Genomic DNA, 19,242 nt, shown 5'->3' on the forward strand with positions numbered 1-19,242 from the left:
TTTGCAGAACAGGTTCTCGATCGGGTCATGGATAGGACAAATTTCACGATACAAATGGAAATACTTGTGGTTTTGAGGCTTAGATAGGATGATTCTCCGGCGACACTTTACAATTGCATTCCAAGATTCAATTTATTCCCCCACCTCCACAAGATGACCCAGGAAGAGAATGAGAATACAAAGTACAATTTCTTCTTTCGCGGCTATGAACCACTAACTAGATACCTTTGGAGATCGCTTGTCGTACAACAAGCCGGCGAATAATTTGATCGATTTCATCTTCCGAAATCCCACAGAAATCCACAAAATATTTTCTGGCGCCCCCAAACTCGGCGTCGATCACCTCTCTCAGAAAGGCTCTCATATCTCTGGGATCGCTGCTGATCACGGCTTCGGCTTGTTCCCTGGTCGCAGCCTCACCTCGCTGCAGTAGTCGAGCGATAAGGTGTTCCCGCCACGCCCCCAGGCCATGGGTCGTCAGTGCATAATCCGCAGCAATATCCTCATCCGCAACCCCGCAGAGCCTGAGGATCAGTGCAGAAAAGACCCCGGTGCGATCCTTGCCCACGGTGCAGTGAAACAGGATCGCCTCTGCGGGGTGGTGCAGGAGATGCCGCATGATGGCCCGGAAACTGCCTGTTTGAGCCGCGCTGCGGGCAATAGCTTCGTAAGCCTTGACAAAGCCCGGCCTAAAGGTCTCGACCTGGTCCGGCGCCGAGTTCGACTCCGACTGTTCCCCGGTGACGCCATACTTTTTGGCGAGCGAGACCGGGGAATAGTCACCTTCTTGGAAGACCGGGACCGCGAAGCGGGCTGTTCCTGGAATCTCCAGCAGGGCGCTGGGGTACCGCTTGGCCACGAGGTCGATCTCACTCGCCGAGCGAAAGTCAAAAATCGCACGGATGGCGAGGGTCTCCGTCAGCGTCTTCACCCCGACGGCGGTGATTTGGGATGGTTGCGCCGCGCGGAAGAGAAGACCAGTCCGAATGGACCAGGGTGCCTCGGTCTCATCCTTGGGATCTGGAGCCGCGTCGGAAGTGACTGCAACCGGAGGATTGCATGCATAGCCTCCGATATCTCGAACGTTGGGGACCCCCTCCACCGTGACAAATGTTGACATGTTGGGCACGAGAGGAACTTGATCTTGATAGGTCATTGGAGCTTTCACAATCCGTCTTGCCCAGATCTGCGCAGAGAAAAGATGGAAGAGGGGTGGGCAGGGGAGGGGCGCCCTTTGAGTGCTACTTAGCGTGCCAGTGCTGATACGAAATCTCCGCTATTTCACCGCGTATGGCGCTCGGCTATCCAGAGTCAAGGTTGCATTGCAGTGAGAAAGACGTGATGGAGATCACCAACACCGCGGGCGGCTGGCCCTTGATTCATCGCTTTGCCCGGTGGTGATGGGGGCATCTCTGCAGAGCAGTTGGATCGATGGACCTGGTCCGATCGAATTTGACTTGGTTGAAGTAAGCACTAAGGTGGCTGCACATAAGCGTCTTCGTTAGCTTTCCAGACTTCGGGTATCTACCACCAAACAACGCAAGAGCCGAGCCTGGGTCCGAGCACTGCATACCGAGCGAAGGACGGATGACGAAGGTGAGAGGAGGGGAGATTCCAAAGTGGAGTTTGGGGAGCGCGTGGAGAAGCCATTTCAGCCCCGCGCTGAATCCACGTTGTGTACCTCCATTCGTCTTAGTACATTGTACAGTACGCATCTCGGTGTCCCACTGCTTCGGGGCACCTGGATGTCCCTGATTACGCCTGGTAATAACCAGGTCATGACCATGGAAACCGCCCGCATGTCTTGATACTCTGAAATACCATGACGGTGGGTGGTATTCCCGTAATGAGTCGTACTAGAGCCCTACCGTCAGGTCTGTCACAGTTCCTCATTGTTTCTGTGGGCAAATGCCAGAGCCGAGGAGGCTTAGTTGCTTTCACAGGCTTTGTGGCTCACGAGACCAGTCCGAGCTTTCTGCAGTCTCTAGTGACTATGCTTCATTGACTATCTTCCTGTTCTTGCAATCATCATGCCCCGGCCGACTTTGTCACGACTGCACAGACGAGACCACATCATATCTCAGATTTGAAATGACGAACGCAGCCCAGACGGCTCACCACAGAGTGGTGATCACTATGTTATTGAGCTCGCGACAAAAGAGTTCAAGAGATGCGAGAGCCAGAGATATCCCAGATAATTCTGGCACCGTAGCCCATCTCACAACTCTGGGAGCGTGATAACCTCCCTGGCGATTCCCGTAGATTCTACTGGTTTGTTCATCATGATGGCTTCTGAGCGATTATTCGGCGATTTGAATATGCGTTTAATCCATCTCGTGATACCATGAGAGCAAAGAATGCGACGTTGATTGCCTTCGAAGCAGAGCCACCTGCGCAACATGCACACCCAAACAACATTGTATTTGACCTCTCCATTGAGAACTTCGTCACTTTTTCCATGAGCGAGCTCATCACGAGGACAAAAGTACTCCGGGTGTGGGAGGTGCAGCTAAGTCTATATTCTGGTGAAAAGGTCCTTTGGTGATGAATAATCTGCCCAAGAAGGAGAAAGGAATCAAAAAAGAAAAAGGAAAAGGGAATGAAATGGTCTTACGATCTCGAGGGCAGTCGATCACGACATGGTGCAGTTGTCAATTCAGCGAGATCGGGTTTTGAGCCCCCTATTGAGCCGAGCCCACACGAAGCTTAGCTTGAGGCGAAGGTGTAACCCATCATTCAGGCGTGGAAAAATAGGCTTCGCCATTCAGCGGGCTGCTGTGACTCGTGGCGCCCCGCTTTGAACTTAACCACCGGCAAGAATGTGAGATAGTAGAGATGTGTGTACTTAGCTGCACTTTCGGAGTATCCTGCACATATAGCCATGGAACGAAGCGAATGGGTGATCAAAGTATTCACGGCATTCGGATGATGATCGCGCTCTAGAGCAATGCCCTCATCGCCTTTGGATGTCGGATTCGAAGCGCGGGTATGCTGATGAGAGCTACTTGGTAGATTACTCATATTGTACATGTGTGTCCAGTTTTTTCAACGGGTCCCATTTGGCCGGTTATTGGCGGTAGTTGTCATTTGTCCACGACGGTTCATGTATGCACGATTCAATGTTGGAGAAATGGACCTCTATCTATCATTCATGCGCGTACGGCCGCCGATATTGCTTACCAAGTGATCGGGTCGGATCAGAGGCAGTGGCTGTCCAGGAGAGAACAGTTTCCAAGAGGCCGGGGACCGAGGCAGTCTAGGTGGGTCTAGACCATTCGGTGGAGAGTGCATGGTCGTACCTTGCACCGACAGAGTTGTAGCAACTTTATACTGATCCTGTCAGGGGATCAACTCATAGAGGTTTACACAAGTATGCATCCAAGTCAATTTAAGATTTCATGAAATTCATTGTATTATCGCCCAAAAGGGCAAAATTATATCATCAGATGGGGTATTGGTGGGAGAAGAGCGACATGAGGTATATGCGGCTCAAGGCGACACGCGGACGAGCCGAGTCCCTTGAATGTTCCGCGAGACAGTCCACTGTCTTCACGATACGCCAGTTGAGTTTCTCATTGGTGGAGTACTTTAGTGCTTGGCAGCCTCTGGACATGGTTGTTAGTTTATGTATATACACCTCGGGATCGACTGTGCAAACCAAAGTGCACCAGTGCACCGGGAAGAGGAAAGTGAAGACGAACCCTTGTGGACATCGGCCTTGGCATTGTGAGTGTGCTCGTCCTTCTTGTCGCCGAGAGCGTCGACGGCAGCGTTGGCACGAGTGCCGATGCTGGCGTTGGAGTCCTTGGCGGTCTCCTTGTTGGCTTCCTTGGAGGCCTGGGCACCGGCACCCTGGACGGTCTCAGAGACGTAGTTGGCGGCGTTCTATGTCAGAGAGAGATGCGTGAGCATGAGACACTGACTTTTTAGGGAACCGTTCGCCTCGATATCGAGGAGAACGTGGACAGTTTATAATGGACTTACCTTGATGGTCTCCATTGTGGATGGTGATTGGTTGGTGAATTGGTAGATTGTTTAAAGTGAAGAGTGTGAATGTGATAGTGGATGATAAAACCAAAGTTTAGGGAGGTCTTTGTGACCTCTTTATACTGCCGCAGGTATCACCTTTGGGGGGTCTGGTGGTGAGCTACGTCATGACTATCGAGGCATTTCTGCTACGCGGGTGGGCTGGCGAGTGGAGATCAGGTTGGCTGTGATAGGCAGAGCGGGGTTTGAGTTTGGGTAAAATCCAGACAATCAAAGGGTTGACAGCGAGCCGCGGGGGACTTTGCATGATCATAGCCACGATGGTAATTGTTGTGGATCTGGATCACCACCTGGTGGTGCTTACTCTGTGAGTTCAGCTCATTAGAATTGGGAACTTGACCTCTGTCTCCGGTAGGTATCTATAGTACAATCTTATCACGAGTGTCTCCGAAAGAGTGATGTGATAATACAATCTTGGAGCCTTGAGATTCTGAGTCGTAACCGTGAGGTCTCTCGCTCTTTAGTGGGGCAGGGGGGGAAACATCCATCTCAGCACGATCATTCCGAATGGAGAGTCAACAGCATTCCCAATGAAACCAGTCTCAGGACGACATCTTCCGACACTCCGAGGTGGGGGGGCACTCCCACATGACCTCTCCAGCAAACGCAGCTTTTGTCGCGGCTCAGCAAGTGCCTAGGGACGGAGACAGGGAGATGGTCCTGAGGACTGCAGTGTGCACTCTGCAGTCTGCAGCACAGGTCCAGTGGTCAACAGTCGCACGTAACCAAACATCCGAGAGTGGAGGTTGTGGCGTTCGCGCGGGAGGTCCCGCTGTGACGTCGTGGCTGAGCTGCGTCGCACATGAGCAGCGCGAAACTTGGTTCTGGACCACCTCCGGCGTCGGCTATTCTGGACAATCTCGTCCGAGAGGGTAGTCTGTACAATGGTGTGGTATGTTCAAGGCATACTGGCCTCATGTAGTGTGTACATCTAGGCTGTACGTGGTCTTCTCGATTGGGTCCTGAACACTCAAGATTGAGTCGGTGGCGGTGCTCCATGCATCTACGGACTTGTTTGTCTACAGTGTCTCCCCACATCTTGGTCCTTTTTGGGCAATTCTCGATGTTTCCGTTGCAGCTTCACGACGCAGCTGTGAATCTAGATCAAAAAAAACAAAAAAAAGGGAAACGCCCGAATCTCCACACCGGAAGTCAGCTCGGGGAAAGTTGAGCACGGAATTTCGACTTGAGGCCACCGTCATGATCGCAGAGAAGCCAAGGGGGGGCTCATCATGTCTTCTTCAGGCCCACCCGATTGCGTTGGTTGCTAGGCCTCGGCGATCGTGACTTACAGTCGTCGTGGACTGCTGGTGCACGTCGACGGTTCCTGGTTGATGGGATCTCCCAGGATTCAAGGCCGTGAGATCTACGGATCATGATCGACGGATCTCGGCACGTGATAGGACAACCGGCTCGATGGGAATGGCAACTGGAATCAAAAGGAGAAACGCGGGGGCGAGCAACCCAGACAAAAAGTCTCTGCATGACGTCATTCATGTCCTCGTACCGCGGAAGTGCCGACGATGATTGGGATCGGGATTATACTACTTGCATTCGCGAGCCCACCAGTCCACGGCACCCGCGCGTGATGAAAGCTATGGTCACACAGCAGCTCGCAGGCAGGGGCAATTTGCCAATGACTCATTTGATCTCCAATTTATTTTTTCCCTCAACTACACTGCATCTGGTAGGGATAGTCGGAACATTACTGACGTAGCCGTGTGTACACACGCTGTTGGAAAACAGAGTCAATGTCGGATTCCCGTCTATAGCCGGCCCCGGGAGAAAACCAGGGTATCTGTGCAACGGGCCTTGGGTGCTGGCGGTGAATGTAAGATGTGCAGGGAAGGTGGGTAGGATATAATGGAAATTCCCTTTTCGATATTAGTCCAGGGGGAACTCGACGTACATTGCCTGTTCGAGCGACTCAGGTACTGTCTTTTAGCCAGGAAAATATTTACAAACTATCGATGATCTCTCAAGCAACCGTCTCCGTGGCGCAATCGGCTAGCGCGTCTGACTGTTAATCAGGAGGTTGGAAGTTCGAGCCTTCCCGGGGACGCATAGCTTTACTTTTTGATTCCAATCCACACATCAATCAAAATGTATACGAAGAGGATGGAGTACTCGAAAAGTGAAAGTGACCCACTTTCTTTTTTTTGCCATTTGGGGCTTGCCGCTCTCCTGGTTGGGCGGAAACAACAGTAGTCCAGGCCGACAAAGCAATAGTTTGGGCTCTCAATCGGAAGACACCTGCGTGAACCCAATAACTGGAGGGTATGTAGGGCTATGACGAACTCGCTTCAGATATGAGTAAATTGACTGATTGTAGAAAGAATCCAATGAGTCGGATCCATTGATGGTGTATTTTGCCGTGATCGGGTATACTATATGTGGCTCGCAATATACACATTGAACTACGTATGCTCCAACATGAGGTTCACCAACTACCCCCAGGACGCAACCCGGTAGATAAATGTACATGTATCCATCCATGCATCTTGGACTTGACGGGGTCAACTTAAGTTTCTCGGGCAGCAAATGTCCCTTCCCACCTGCGTCTACGAGACTTATCCCATCACGACCCAGCGGATATGGAGGTATCTTCATCCACTCTGATCGATTGTTACTTGACTAGATCAACCCGGATACCGTATATATACGCAAATGGGATATAGAGATGCACCTTGTCCAAACCTATTGCTGGAGTCGGTCCCGTCAGTCGGGCTTTCAATCCACCACTGAGTAGGTACATAAACACCTTTGACACGCTCCCAGGCACATCGGCAGAGAAGATCACAGTGCCAGGCTTCCCGTCGTCGATAAGGTTCCTAGGCTATCAGATTGAGAATCCACAAGAACCTCATGACCTAATCCATGCTGTAGGCTCGCCCTTCATCTGATTACTGAACAATCTAGGACAGAAGCCGGATGGAAACCTATGATGGCCCAGAAAACCAGCCCAAGAGAAGTCACCAGACAGGCATTATGAACCTTTTATGCTCGCCCGTACATTGGCAGTTTCTAGATCACCGAGATCACGGGCATTGTCCAATATCTTTTCCATGAGATCTAGGTATCCAGATGGATATTTTGATGATTGGTAGGTAGGGAGATAGGTACCCAAGAACCTAACCTATACTGACATGTGATCCCACCAGACCGACGAGACAAGATATTAGCATATACTCTTCTCTGAAAAAAAAAGGAAACCCCCCCCCCCCCCCCAAATCAGCTTTGACTCGTCAATCCGCATCGATAATTTTCAAAATGACCGATTCCAAAGAATCATCTTCATAATACCGCCATCCAGATTGGTGCCACGCTGTACCCGAAATACACCAAGATGGCATCTTTCCCATCGGAAAAGACACATGAAGCTAGTACCGCCTACCTAATACAGCAAGCTGAGGAAGTTGATTATCACGCTGGTTTGCAGGGCAAATCAGTCCACCGGCAAGTAGGTTCCATGAATCCGAGTGGGAATAAGCTCGGTACAGCTCTCAATGCTTGAAGCTTTGCTTAGCGAAAAGTGCAGGTATTAGAATGTCTTGTAGGTACCTAGTGTCCCACATTTGACTACTTATTCCCATTCAAGGGACAAGCCTGCTCTCATCTCTTCTGAAGGTTTCGATGAGATACCAGGCTTGATCTTCAATTCTACATGCTGAGAATGGCTTCGACTAACTCTACAATATAGCACCTACTTACCTATTAGTAGCTTGGGTACGTCGCTATAGACTTTTTCTGCCCGATAAGGCGGCTCCTCCTCTAGGCGTATGCCGGATGGGACGAGACTTGGAATCTGAGCCAGCTTCCGTGCGGTCTTGATCCAGTGCGCGTCAGTACTCAAGGCGCAGACCAGGCTTAGCATCGGTGGCGATATCGATTGACTTTGTCCGTTTGTTTCGAATTGGCTTGAGAACAAGTCCGCCCTCCCCCCCTTCCCGCCGTAGATGGAAGGGTAAACAAAATTTGATAATTTTGCAAAGCTAGCCTGGCCAGACAGTCCAGCCCGCCAGGATCTTTCATCGTGGTGACAATGCTCAAATCGAATTTCAATTAGTGTATTTGCGTCTATCTGAATACCCCTCCTTTCTTTCCCCCCCAAACTAGATCAATCTCAAAACCCATACCGGGTACTTTCCAGTTTGCCTCAATTGCCACCTAAACACCCGTCACCAGAGGCGTCGTGACGGGCGCAGCGCTGGACGGGCAGACACAGACCGAGACGCTGGTCACGGGGGGCACCGTGCAATGCGGTTCAGTGGCCCACGCAATTGAAGTAGTGGTCGTAGGAGGGTCATTGACTTTTTTCTTCTCCGCCTTGACAAGGACAGGGATGACGGCGCCGGTGCTCAAACGGAATGAGCGATGGCCAACAACTCGCAAGATGGAGCTGATCTCACCCGAGTGGCTTGTCACACTCACGAAGAAATGCTTCTTGCTGCTCGAGGAGAAGAAGACTTCCCCCAGAGCCTGGGCACTACGAGCATCTTGAGCCGCGCTGGTCTCCGAGGTGACTCCATTCCACAGCTCATCCTCGTCGGTGAAGTGCTTCTCGATATGCCATTTGGGGAAGAGCTTGTGAATATAACTCTTGCTGCGGCGGTGGTCACAAGTGTGGATGCTAATACCCTCGCGGAAAAGCTCCTTCACGACGGGCTTAAATTGTGCCGAGTCACGGGGGAAGTCCAACCCGGCAAAGGTATAGTTGGCAGTTTGGAGCGCGCGAGTGAGAGGCGAGACATAATAATCATCCGGAGTATGAATCTTTTGCTCTTCAATGAGCTTTTGCCAAAAGTCGTGGGCGGTGAGTGCCTGATCGATGCCATTCGGAGTTAGGACCGCATCGCGCCAGGTCGCAGTGCTGTTTCCATTAAGCTCCGCCCAGTAGCACTGCAATTCGGAAAAGAAAAAGTGGATGGGTGAGTAAAATGCACAATTGTCTTCTCAATCTGCTCGGTTGCAGGACCCAAAAAATTGTTATCAGCTTACATTCCAGGCAGGAGTGCCATAGTAGGACTCGGCTGCGTTGTGGTAACCCTCGCCATGACGACCCAAGAAGAGGACCTTGTACTCGACATCATTGTCCGAGTCCCGATTCAGCTTCTCGACTTGATGATAAAAGCGTTCCCACTGCGTAAGAGTCTTGTCGTTATAGTGGTTCTTCTTTTCATGATCAGCCGGATAGGTACGGTCGATAAGCCCAAAATTTACGGCAGTCTAAATGCCCCAAACGAGCGTGATGCATTAGTCTCTCATCCTCCGCAAGATGCGAGGGTCCTCTTCGAAAGGTAAGGGTTGTGTACAAAGTCAAAAGTAGATGGATCCGTAGCTGCCTCGTCTTGCAGAAAGTATCCCGGCACAGTGGAGTACTCAATGATGGTGGATTTGGCTTGCGCCGAGGAGACCGCAGTCAACAGAGCCAAGCTCAAATTGGAAACCTTCATGATGCAGATGATTTGGGCCTCAGGAGACAAAAATCGACTGCTTTCCAGATGAGACCTGGGATCAGCAGGATCTTAGCTTCTTATATTGCGCTGCAATCCAGTTCGCGCTGGAATCGGGAAACGAGCTGCATCATGCCAGACACGACTAAGTCTCTCCGCGGGCGGAGGTGTGGAGAGTGGAGACTTTTAGCGGCGAGAGAGGAGCGCATGGAAGCGAAGCGGAAGGGAGGCGGAGAAGCCAGGGCCAACGGGATCGGGCACGTGGCACGACATCAACCTTCGGGATAATTTTCAGTTGGTCACTCATCATCCAGGAAGTAAATAATTTTCCGGATCGTGGCCGAAGCTAGTGATTTAGTTGATAGTCAAGCAGGAACGTCCCATTCGCCTTCGGCTGATGGAGAGTCGCTACCGAAGCCGAGCAGTCGTCCAGATCCGACCAAGTCAAGCCTCAAAAGCGTTTCCTGCAGAGTCCTGGATCACCGATGGCTCGGTACGAACCACATTTTTTTTTACACTGTGTACAGGCCGCTTGAGCGCTTGGGACGGAGCAAGCGCAATGATGAGACGGCGAATCATCGCGAGACCATGCCGATTCAGTGAACCCTAAGACCAGCGTTGAAGAAATCCGGTTGAAAGAAAAGGGAGGAAAGAATTAGTTGTGTGACAGTAGGTACATATCAAGGTGAGATGTTCAAGTGCTGTGAAATATGCAAGGTGTCGATCCCGGGGAGTTAAAGAGCCCTGCTGGGAGACAATATTGGACGGGAAAAGCAACCACATACAAAAGAAGAAAGTGCTTGAATAGATGACAAGAAAAAGGGGAACAAGACCCGGGAGCAAAGACGGCTCGAAAGGCAGAAAACGTTATGTCAAACACCAAAATAGCATATATAACCATACCCATAAAGAAGATGCATATGACGCTCCAACACGATATAAACACCAGTGAAACAACCCTGGAATGACCCATAGACAGATGAGTGGAAAACAAGCAATGTAGAGAGAGACCATCAAAAGCGACCGCGGGTTTCCTGCGCGAGTGGGGATGTGAGAGCACAGGCTAACTCTCGACCACACGAACCGAAGAGATACCCACAGTGCGAATCGCAAGCAACGAGGGGAGCATCGACGCCAGTAATGAAAGAGACCATGACTGGTCGAGACCCTGTTAAGACGAAAACTGACCCGAGGAAGGATTGCTTGTCATGGCAAAGGGTCGCATGGGCATCTTATAGCCAGCATGTTGGGGTGCCATGCGAGTATCATGCTGCTGGTATTCAGGCATCATGAAGCTATGGTGCTTTCCTGTGCTGGAATCGACCGAGCCCGCAAGGTCCGTGTCATCGATAGAGTAGATCAGAGACGGTGACGCAGAGGCAGTATCCATCCTGAAGCTGTGTCCAGGATGATCGGCTGCCGCATCGAAGCCGGCGGGCGAGGCTGAGTTCGAAGCAGGCACCGACAGACCACTTGTGAACTCTGGTGAAGAGATAGATCCGGTATCTACCCAGCTTCGAGCGGTCAAGGGCATGGTGTCGCAATTCATATACTCGGGAAACGCAGAGACGTGGGCTGGTGCGGACATTGGTGGAGCGATATTCTGATAGGCAAATGGAGAATAGATATCGAGGGGGGTCGCCGGCGGAGACGCGAGGTTGATTTGCATGGGCTGAGAAGTGGGGAAGAAGTTTGTCCGCGAGTGAGCCGACACACAGTAACTGCTATCCGTTGGTGACGCGGGCAAGAAGTGCTGGAAGTCTTGAGGGGTCAAGGGAGTGGGTGGAGCCAAGCTTGCCGCAGACACAGACGGACGCAGCATATCAGCTTTGCTGGCCTTCATTGATCCCGACTCGGCAAAGGTGAAGTTGAGAGGAGAGCGCTGAGCCGCAGAGGACTTTCGCACCCCGGCGTATCGAGTATTCAGGCATTGCGCCGACTTGGTGTGTCTCATCGAGTGGCCAGCACCGAGAGAGCCCGCGGCGCGGCCCGTGGGGGACAGGGATGACATGGACGTTGAAGGGTTCAAAGTGCGAGAGGGGGCGGTGCCAATGGCTGCCGGGCGGGGGCGTTTGCGTCGTGCAGCAAGGTCAAGCTCCTTGCCAGATTCCCCCCAAGATGCGCCAGCGGCATTCGTTGAAGACTGCGGCATCCCAGAATCACCCGTGTGAATCCCAATCCCTCCCAGGATGGTGAGGGCGTCTACCGACTCACGTCTCGTGATCGAGATTTCTGGGGTTTGAATTGTGCCTGGATACTGCATATCGGTAAAACCGAGGCTAGCATGCTCCGGGAGCTGCCCGTGAGAAGGCTCTGGCCAGTCCTCCCCCGGTGAGGCATACTGCATTCCCGTGAAGCCATCCATGTCCACTGGCATGGACCGCGGTGCCTCGGAGAGTCTGTGAGTAGCCCTGGTCTCGGCTTGACCTTGCGTGGAATGCCAAGATGCGCACTCTTTCTGGTCTACCGACCCTGAGTAGCCAGTAGCGTAGGGTGTCTGGGATCGGCTCTCCTGGGACTTGGGAATCTGCATAGGTGGGCCCATGGCGGCAGGCGACTCGGACTGTTCTTTTCGGGTCGACTCTGCCTTGCTCTCCTTCCGCCCAGTGAAACGGTCCCGCGCAGCGCAGGCGGCATTCAACGCTCGCTGCAGCGAGGCTAATGTTGCCTCCCTCGCGGTCTCGCTCTTGGTTTTCTGGTGCTTTCTCGTCTTGCCATCCTCCTTCTTGGGCTCTGATGTTGACGCATTTATCGTGGTGTCGGAGTCTTCTGCTTGGGGGGTCGATGACCCCTCGGACCCTTCCTGATCAGCAGGCTGTCGGGACTCTGTCGATCGATCAACCGCGTCAGATTTCTGTCGGACTGCCTCTTCCGCTTCCGCTTTCGCCTTTTGCATTTTCTCGTATTCCTCCTGGCGTTTTTGTTGCTTGGCCTTGGCGCGCCGATTCTGAAACCAGTTCTAGAAAAAAAAGAAAGTTGTTCAGTCAAACAGGTTCTCATAGAAACTCACGCGCAGAGAAGACCGATCTGGGCATGACATACTGCAACTCGTGGCAGACTCAGGTTGGTCTGCGCCGCCAATTGTCGCTTGACATTGCTACTCGGCTTGGGGTGGGCCTGAAACTGCGCCTCCAACGTCTCGACTTGCTCCTTGGTTAAACGAGGGCGAGAGAGGTTCTCTGCGTATTCATCGTAGTCCATCATAGGCTGGTGGTAGTAGTCGAGCATCTCCATTGGAGGGTGAGGGTAGAGGTAGCCATCCATTGGATGGTGGTGCATCATGGGCGGTGGAATCATGTTCGGGTCATAGGCCATTGGGTGATCCATGGGCACACCAGGGTGAGCCTGGTAATTCCATGAGGGATGGACGTAGCTCATGGCGAAGAAGAAGGAATGTTTCAAGTGAGAGAGAGAGAGAGGGAAGGTGAGAGAAAGAGAAAACGAAGGACGTGCGAAGCGACGAAAAGGTACGATGCGTATAGAGTTGGAGAAGAATTGACAGATGCGTCAGGGAACGAGAGTGACTGCACGAGGATAGACAAGCAAATAGCGAGGAAGAACGGCAGACTATCTCATGAATGGCGCGAAAGGTGTGATGCGCGGCGAGCAAACAAGGAATGTGGTTGGTGGTTGGTCCGAAAAAAAAAGAAACGGTGAGGTCGAGTTGAGGGCATACAACACTAGATTAAGGAGAGACGGGAGCCCCAAAGAAGAGTCAGGGCACTTGAAACAGTCGAATGCGAAGTTAGTAAAGAATGTGGAGGGATGATCCCAAGAAAAAAGAAAAAAGGAGTGTGGAGCGATTGACAATGAGGGGAGAGAGAGAGAGAAAGAAAGAAGAGAGACTTAGATGAAGGAGGAGAGAGATGCGCGCTCAACGAGGGCAGCGATGGAGATGCGATCGGACAGCATCCAACAGCCGTCGACCGTCGTAAGAGGGTCCGGCGGTGCCTGTCGGCTCGGTGTGGTTTGTGCATCGTATGGGTAGGGGCGGTACTGAAAGTCCCGAATCTCGTACTGCAAAAGGCTACCACACCGTAACCCGCCAGGCTACAGCAAGGACTTTGAGATCTACCAATACGGGGACCATGGCTCATTGCCTATTGCCTATTGTCTATTGCCATTGCTCCTTTTCTCATTGCCCATTACCCTGCACCGCCGACCAAACCACTCCCACCGCGAGTCACTGATACATATTATTACCGTCCGTACTGTACGTGGCCCGTCTACGCCCCACCGTCCGAATACAGGCCAGCTCCAAGTTCCTTTTGTAATTCCGACAAGCCACAGGCCAAGGGCCAGCCTTAGACTGGGGAAGCTGCAATACCGATCTGGTACTCGGATCAGGTACCCATCCCTGTATTTTCATTTGACGCCGGGTGGTCCGGGGGATTCGGGAGAGCTCAGGCTAGCGTACCGAACCATCGCATCAAAAGGTAACCCCAAGCGATGGAGGTCTCTACCAGTGGTACCTGCACAGGGCACCGCACTGCACACTTCCACAGTGGCCCAGCCTGTTCTGGGCGAGTATCTCACAACTACTGTACCAGTTCTTTTTCTTTTCTTTTCTTTTCTTTTGGCTCTTCATTACTTCCTGACACTCTAATTTGCATTTCAATGTTCACACTGGCTAGCAACTCCTTTTCAACTCACATCCTGTTGCTACGAGGGGCCTCGGTCGTTGGAGAACACTGATGACTCCTAGTCTCATCAGTCGAGACGGGCTTGGAACCGTCGGTCCGTTTGAGAGTTGTATTCTTGAATGAAGGACTTCATGAAAATGAAACTTTCCAAAAATTGACAGTCAAAACCTTTTGTGGATCATAGGATTTCTCTTCCGAGGACTTTCACTTCCTACTGCCCTTTTTCTTTTTTTTTCTCTCCCTCAATGACCCACTATACGTCTCGCACAGGTCATTTTGCATGCGCCTCCTTATTCCCCCCTCCCCTCCAGCCGCTGGCGCCAGATGCTGGCGTTCACGACCAGACGGAATTCCCAATGAGGCGCTCGAGCTTCTCGAGCGGCACGGGGTCCAGGGATCGCCTCCAATCACAAGTCATAATGTTTGGAACGCCCCACATTAGGACGTGTCAATTTGTCCGGGCAAGACGTAGGCATTGCGTTGTGCCTTTCCACTTTTTTTTTTTCTCTCTCAACAGTGTGACGAACGATGATAAGCAGTATCGTCAAGAGGAAACAACATGGTTAGACAAAAAAAAATAAGGATCACTAATAATAGCCCCAACCAGCTTGTCTTTCCCATGGTCAGTGGCAAATGGCCGTAATTCCCATCGCACTCTTGCGGATCACGGACTTGAAACGACTAAGTCTCTGTACCAAATGGAGGGAAAGGCTGAGTCTCCGAAATAGACCCTTATCCCCACTTCCCTTTTCGTGGTGCAAGCGTGCAGTGCTGAGTGCTGCAGTCTCTGTACCACTCGGGCGGATTGAGGTTTCTAGGGGTGGCGGCAAAGCCGCCAGTTGTACCGACCGCACCAGCCTGCAGTGTGCCCTGCAGCTCCGTACAAATGTACGGTACAGGAACACTGTACGTGGGCTCAATGCCGCGCGATTTGCTGGATGATGAACTCAATGAATTCCGCATCGCAACGGGACTACCGACGTCCATGAATTCTGCGTGACCGCGGTATCTCCACCCTTCTCTGATCTTCAAGGGAATCACAGCAAGGGCTCGATGTGGGCCTTTCATGATGAGAAACAGACGAGTCTGCTGGACCATGAAGCATGGTCTCGGCTTCTATCGCAGCATCCAATTCTTCACCTGTCCGCATGTGCTAGTGTCTCGAATTTTTTCTTCATGAGGGGACTCGGTGCTCCAGATTGATTGACTGCAGCGTCAAGACCCTTAATCCCTTCACCGAGGTAGTGCTTCGCCCCGATGCAAGTGGCATATGGATTTACGCATCCGATGAATCGGTGATGATATTTCGTGACCTCCAGGGACAGATGGACAGATAGGCATCGTCGTACGCTGAGATGGCTGTGCTAGCGCCAATCAACACCGATCGGCCACCGCCTCAGATCAAGCTTGAGATCCACTATGATGCCGGACTCCTGGTAAAAATGCGAGTGCCTTTAGTACCACGACCTAGTGACCCACTGTTCAGTGCTTTTGAATTGACCCGAGAGGCGCAAGGCGCCGACTGTCCTGGGGGTCGCATTTGGAAGGTCTCGATCCGCCGGACACGATTCTTTGGGATAATCGGCCGGCACAAAACGAGTCAACATGCTTGATAGGATGAACATTTAGAACAATCACAAGGGACAAAAGAAAAATAAAAACGGGCTTCGTACTGTACACAATCATTGCAAGGCAGACCGGCAAACCCGTCATCCCAAGTTCTGAAAAGAGCATAACCCCCACTTCGAAAGGGGGCTTGGCGTCTGTTGACTCCTGTTTTGGACACAGACTCGATTTTCGGGCACTTGCACTGTGCCAATGCGGTGACTTGCACCGCATTGTAGTCAGGCACCAAACTCAAAGAGGGCAAAACGAAGTTTTGTTCCGTGGTTCCAAGGTGGAGGCACGATAGCATTGACGGGTAGCGTCCCGCGAATTTCTCCGCGCTTCATGTTCCAATTCGCGCGTATGGTCATGTTGCTTCGGATCATACAGACCGACCACAAGAACAACACACTTGAGATCAATGTACATCATACAAATGGTGTATCATGCAGGGACTGCCGAGGTCTTGGAAAATGCCCTCCGGTCGGCCTGTCAGCATGGAAGGGTGAGCAGCATGAGGTGAAACGACGAGTGTTCTGTACAGAGTCCTCTTGACGTGGGAGCATGTTTCTACAGTACTTTCTGGGAGAGTCGGGGCTTCAAAAATTTCAACCTTGCTTCCAATCGACGAATTAGCCGGGTGTCTGACAGTTCCTGCATTAGCTCGCTTGAGATTTGGGTGCTTTTCCGAAAGAGGTCTAGAGCGATCGCAGGGAGTGGCGGGTGTGCAATCACGCGTCGGAATCAAGCGTTCGACGGTCCCAATCTGGCAGTCTTTCAAGCAACAGGTGGATGACAGCGTGGGCTGCCATGCCGGACAATGTACATAACTATGTACAATCATACATTGTGCATAGGTGCCTTTGTACCAAGTACGACTAAACTATTCACCAGTGCACTCGATACTCCCGGTCAAGTCGCTGGAATTGATTATTCTCTTCCGAGAACTTACGACTACGGTGTTATGCGTATGGTCAATTATCCATAGGACCAAATCTACTCATGTATGCTGTGTAAGACCTACTACCATATGACAGTAGTATGTATGGTTTTATCCGAATATGGCAATCCTGTTTTCAAGCACGGCACAGGACGCGAGACGAGTAACAACTACAAATGGCTGTGCAGACGATCTTCATGACCCCAAGGAGAGAATGACAGATTTTCCAGCCTGGCTCATGCAGTATTCGGATCCGCCATAAGCACTTGTATCGGTACCACAAGAGCACCATTCCCACTCATAGTGAGCCCAACACTGAAGAATTAGCTGAAGGTCGCGACGCCTGGGCATCACTTGAGCCGGATGCCGTCAAACACACCGACGTGTCACTACAGGATTAACTCTGGAGGTGCTATGCAGGAGCAAGGTAACCTTCATCTGATCGCAGATTGTGAAGTGATGCGACCATTCAGCGTCACGCTAGAGGACTTGAAATGCCTATCCGGTACTGAATCCACGTGATGGGCCGTCGGCGATCACCACCCACGGAATGGGCAAAGCCTGGAGAGGTTTTTCTCCCTCTCCCCACTGCAAATGTCGTCACAACGGCATCGTGAGACACACTATTGGAATCTGACAGCGACCTTTCTTGGGGGCTCTGAAGAGACGACTCGAATCTGACAGCGTCTCCATTCAGCGCCCTGGGCCCCACGATAGCTTCAAGGTGGCTTGCGTCACGTGAAGTCCGTGGATCCATGCGCCAAGACGAACTAAACATCAATAGTCGACCGATCCCGTCGATCCCTCCGAATCCCTTAAGTTTTTGCATGTCCTTTCGGCTTTATCACCCTGGCCAAGAGGAGCTGGGTTCTCGATCTCTACCCACATCAAAGGCAGAAAATCTACCAAAATCCCCCTTTCCCCTCCCTATCCCTGCCCTTCATGCCGGCAATCCACGAAGGCGTAGAGCCGGCTGAGGATGGGACCAGGCCAATGCACCTGGTGACGTGCTTATCCCCCTACAAGTTTCCGCAAGGCGTGATATCCCGGGGGTATGGGTGACTTTGGTCACCACAGCGCTAAATTCCCGAGCAAGAGAGGCTTCATGCATTGTGGATCACCGGGTGGGCGCCTTGGGTTTTGGAAGCCCCTGCCATTGCGATCGCCTCTCCTCATTCAGACTGTTGGAGTCGTCATTGAGGAGTGATGGTCTAGGTTCATTGCTATCTTCGCCCTGTCGTTCAAAAGATGATCGACACAGGGCTCGATCTTGGGGTGCGGAGTACTCCCCGGTGGTCCGGATTCGCGGATCCCGAAATACCTTTGTGATTGACGTACAGTAGCTCTACTGGGGCCCTCATAGGATCATTCCCCGATGGTCTTTGCAGTCACCTAGAAAGAGGCATAAGATGCCATCCACATGCGGAAGTGATAGATCTACGGGTCCCAGAGGGTTGAAAGCATGACTCGAATGTGTAAAAAAGAAAAAGAGATCGACAGACGCTCCGTCCATGCGACTCGAGGGCTCACTGCCCTTCATGTCCAAGTCGTTGAGAACGTTGGCAGCTGCGACGATTGTCGTAAGCACGCCACAGGGATCTAGACCGACAAAGTACGGGTACCTTGGTGGAGTTATTTGGAATTGCTGCCCCGAGGGAACAATCCGATTCTCCAAACGTGTTCAGTTTCCGCTAATGACCGGATCCTTCGACGCGTGCACCGGTAGCTTGGAATTGACAGGGTACTAGCCATCGGTCTCATGTGAATGACCAAATCTGGAAATTCGAAGACGAGAGTAGTATATGTAGGTATCTATCAAGGGGTACACCAGGACGGCATCTGCTATCCGTCACCCTGTCAAAGGCATTAGGAGTTATTTACCAAAGTTGAGTCACTTGAGAGCTAAAATTGCAACATCCAGGCTACTCCGGCGCCGAGCAGGTCAACTGTATACGGAGATTGTACAAAATGGGCGCTGGACTTCCATATCCCGAAACCACGAGGATCTGCTCGGAAGAATGGGATCTACAAGTCGCACGGTCTCAGGTGGCGCTAGCAGGTCAATGCTGTCACAAAGAACGTGGCAAAACCCTCCGAAGAGAGACAGGGTATTTTGGGGGCCGACGATCAATCAATGTCAAAGGGCTTTGTTGGCTTAGCCGTTGGGATACGGAGTGCCCAGGTCTCCATCGAGCTGAGTGTCAGTTGATGTATACGACCGCCCCAAATCCTGCCCGCCACGTTCGACGATTCAGAAACAATCATATGGACCGAGCAAGCGACAAGCACAATCTCAGTTCACCTTGGGCCTCAATTCCCTTGGCAGCCGGGATTTTCCGCAAGTTGGGAAGCGTTCATACAGTAGTCAGGTGAATGTCGATCCCTTTAGGCTCGGTAGTTCTACAGAACTTTACACACTACCCGGGTGACAGGACACACACACACACACACACACACACACACACACACACACACACACACACACACACACCACACACACACACACACACACACACACACACACACAGCATGCTCCACCAAGCCCACTCAGCAC

The 19,242-nt window shown here is 51.8% G+C and overlaps 9 protein-coding genes and 1 non-coding gene across 10 annotated transcripts; 4 read left to right on the forward strand and 6 right to left on the reverse strand.

The window, feature by feature from the left end:
- Nucleotides 1-217: 217 nt before the first annotated feature.
- On the reverse strand, nt 218-1,120 carry POX_d05592 (uncharacterized protein; the record flags this gene model as incomplete). Its single annotated transcript, XM_050114434.1, has 1 exon — nt 218-1,120. The coding sequence occupies one exon, from the start codon at nt 1,118-1,120 to the stop codon at nt 218-220; it is 903 nt and encodes a 300-aa protein (XP_049969385.1).
- A 788-nt stretch (nt 1,121-1,908) lies between these two features.
- Nucleotides 1,909-2,238, forward strand: POX_d05593 (uncharacterized protein; the record flags this gene model as incomplete). The annotated part of the gene is made up of 1 exon (XM_050114435.1): nt 1,909-2,238. The coding sequence occupies one exon, from the start codon at nt 1,909-1,911 to the stop codon at nt 2,236-2,238; it is 330 nt and encodes a 109-aa protein (XP_049969386.1).
- Nucleotides 2,239-3,588: 1,350 nt separating this feature from the next.
- On the reverse strand, nt 3,589-3,999 carry POX_d05594 (Glucose-repressible protein; the record flags this gene model as incomplete). Its single annotated transcript, XM_050114436.1, has 3 exons — nt 3,589-3,605; nt 3,702-3,885; nt 3,985-3,999. 3 exons carry the CDS (start codon nt 3,997-3,999, stop codon nt 3,589-3,591), a joined length of 216 nt encoding a protein of 71 aa, XP_049969387.1.
- A 2,036-nt stretch (nt 4,000-6,035) lies between these two features.
- Nucleotides 6,036-6,109, forward strand: POX_tR098. Its single transcript has one exon. It is a non-coding gene; the product is annotated as a tRNA-Asn (tRNA).
- A 1,284-nt stretch (nt 6,110-7,393) lies between these two features.
- Nucleotides 7,394-7,718, forward strand: POX_d05595 (uncharacterized protein; the record flags this gene model as incomplete). Its single annotated transcript, XM_050114437.1, has 2 exons — nt 7,394-7,507; nt 7,605-7,718. The coding sequence occupies 2 exons, from the start codon at nt 7,394-7,396 to the stop codon at nt 7,716-7,718; spliced, it is 228 nt and encodes a 75-aa protein (XP_049969388.1).
- A 496-nt stretch (nt 7,719-8,214) lies between these two features.
- On the reverse strand, nt 8,215-9,500 carry POX_d05596 (putative phosphoglycerate mutase; the record flags this gene model as incomplete). Its single annotated transcript, XM_050114438.1, has 3 exons — nt 8,215-8,946; nt 9,046-9,273; nt 9,360-9,500. 3 exons carry the CDS (start codon nt 9,498-9,500, stop codon nt 8,215-8,217), a joined length of 1,101 nt encoding a protein of 366 aa, XP_049969389.1.
- Nucleotides 9,501-10,671: 1,171 nt separating this feature from the next.
- Nucleotides 10,672-12,878, reverse strand: POX_d05597 (uncharacterized protein; the record flags this gene model as incomplete). Its single annotated transcript, XM_050114439.1, has 2 exons — nt 10,672-12,459; nt 12,543-12,878. 2 exons carry the CDS (start codon nt 12,876-12,878, stop codon nt 10,672-10,674), a joined length of 2,124 nt encoding a protein of 707 aa, XP_049969390.1.
- Nucleotides 12,879-13,346: 468 nt separating this feature from the next.
- Nucleotides 13,347-15,211, reverse strand: POX_d05598 (uncharacterized protein; the record flags this gene model as incomplete). The annotated part of the gene is made up of 2 exons (XM_050114440.1): nt 13,347-13,527; nt 14,937-15,211. The coding sequence occupies 2 exons, from the start codon at nt 15,209-15,211 to the stop codon at nt 13,347-13,349; spliced, it is 456 nt and encodes a 151-aa protein (XP_049969391.1).
- Nucleotides 15,212-15,419: 208 nt separating this feature from the next.
- On the reverse strand, nt 15,420-15,750 carry POX_d05599 (uncharacterized protein; the record flags this gene model as incomplete). The annotated part of the gene is made up of 2 exons (XM_050114441.1): nt 15,420-15,507; nt 15,623-15,750. 2 exons carry the CDS (start codon nt 15,748-15,750, stop codon nt 15,420-15,422), a joined length of 216 nt encoding a protein of 71 aa, XP_049969392.1.
- A 2,449-nt stretch (nt 15,751-18,199) lies between these two features.
- POX_d05600 (uncharacterized protein) lies at nt 18,200-18,436 on the forward strand (the record flags this gene model as incomplete). Its single annotated transcript, XM_050114442.1, has 1 exon — nt 18,200-18,436. The coding sequence occupies one exon, from the start codon at nt 18,200-18,202 to the stop codon at nt 18,434-18,436; it is 237 nt and encodes a 78-aa protein (XP_049969393.1).
- Nucleotides 18,437-19,242: the final 806 nt, after the last annotated feature.

This window comes from Penicillium oxalicum, chromosome IV (assembly GCF_001723175.1).
Source record: "Penicillium oxalicum strain HP7-1 chromosome IV, whole genome shotgun sequence".
NCBI classification, from domain to species: Eukaryota; Fungi; Ascomycota; class Eurotiomycetes; order Eurotiales; family Aspergillaceae; genus Penicillium; species Penicillium oxalicum.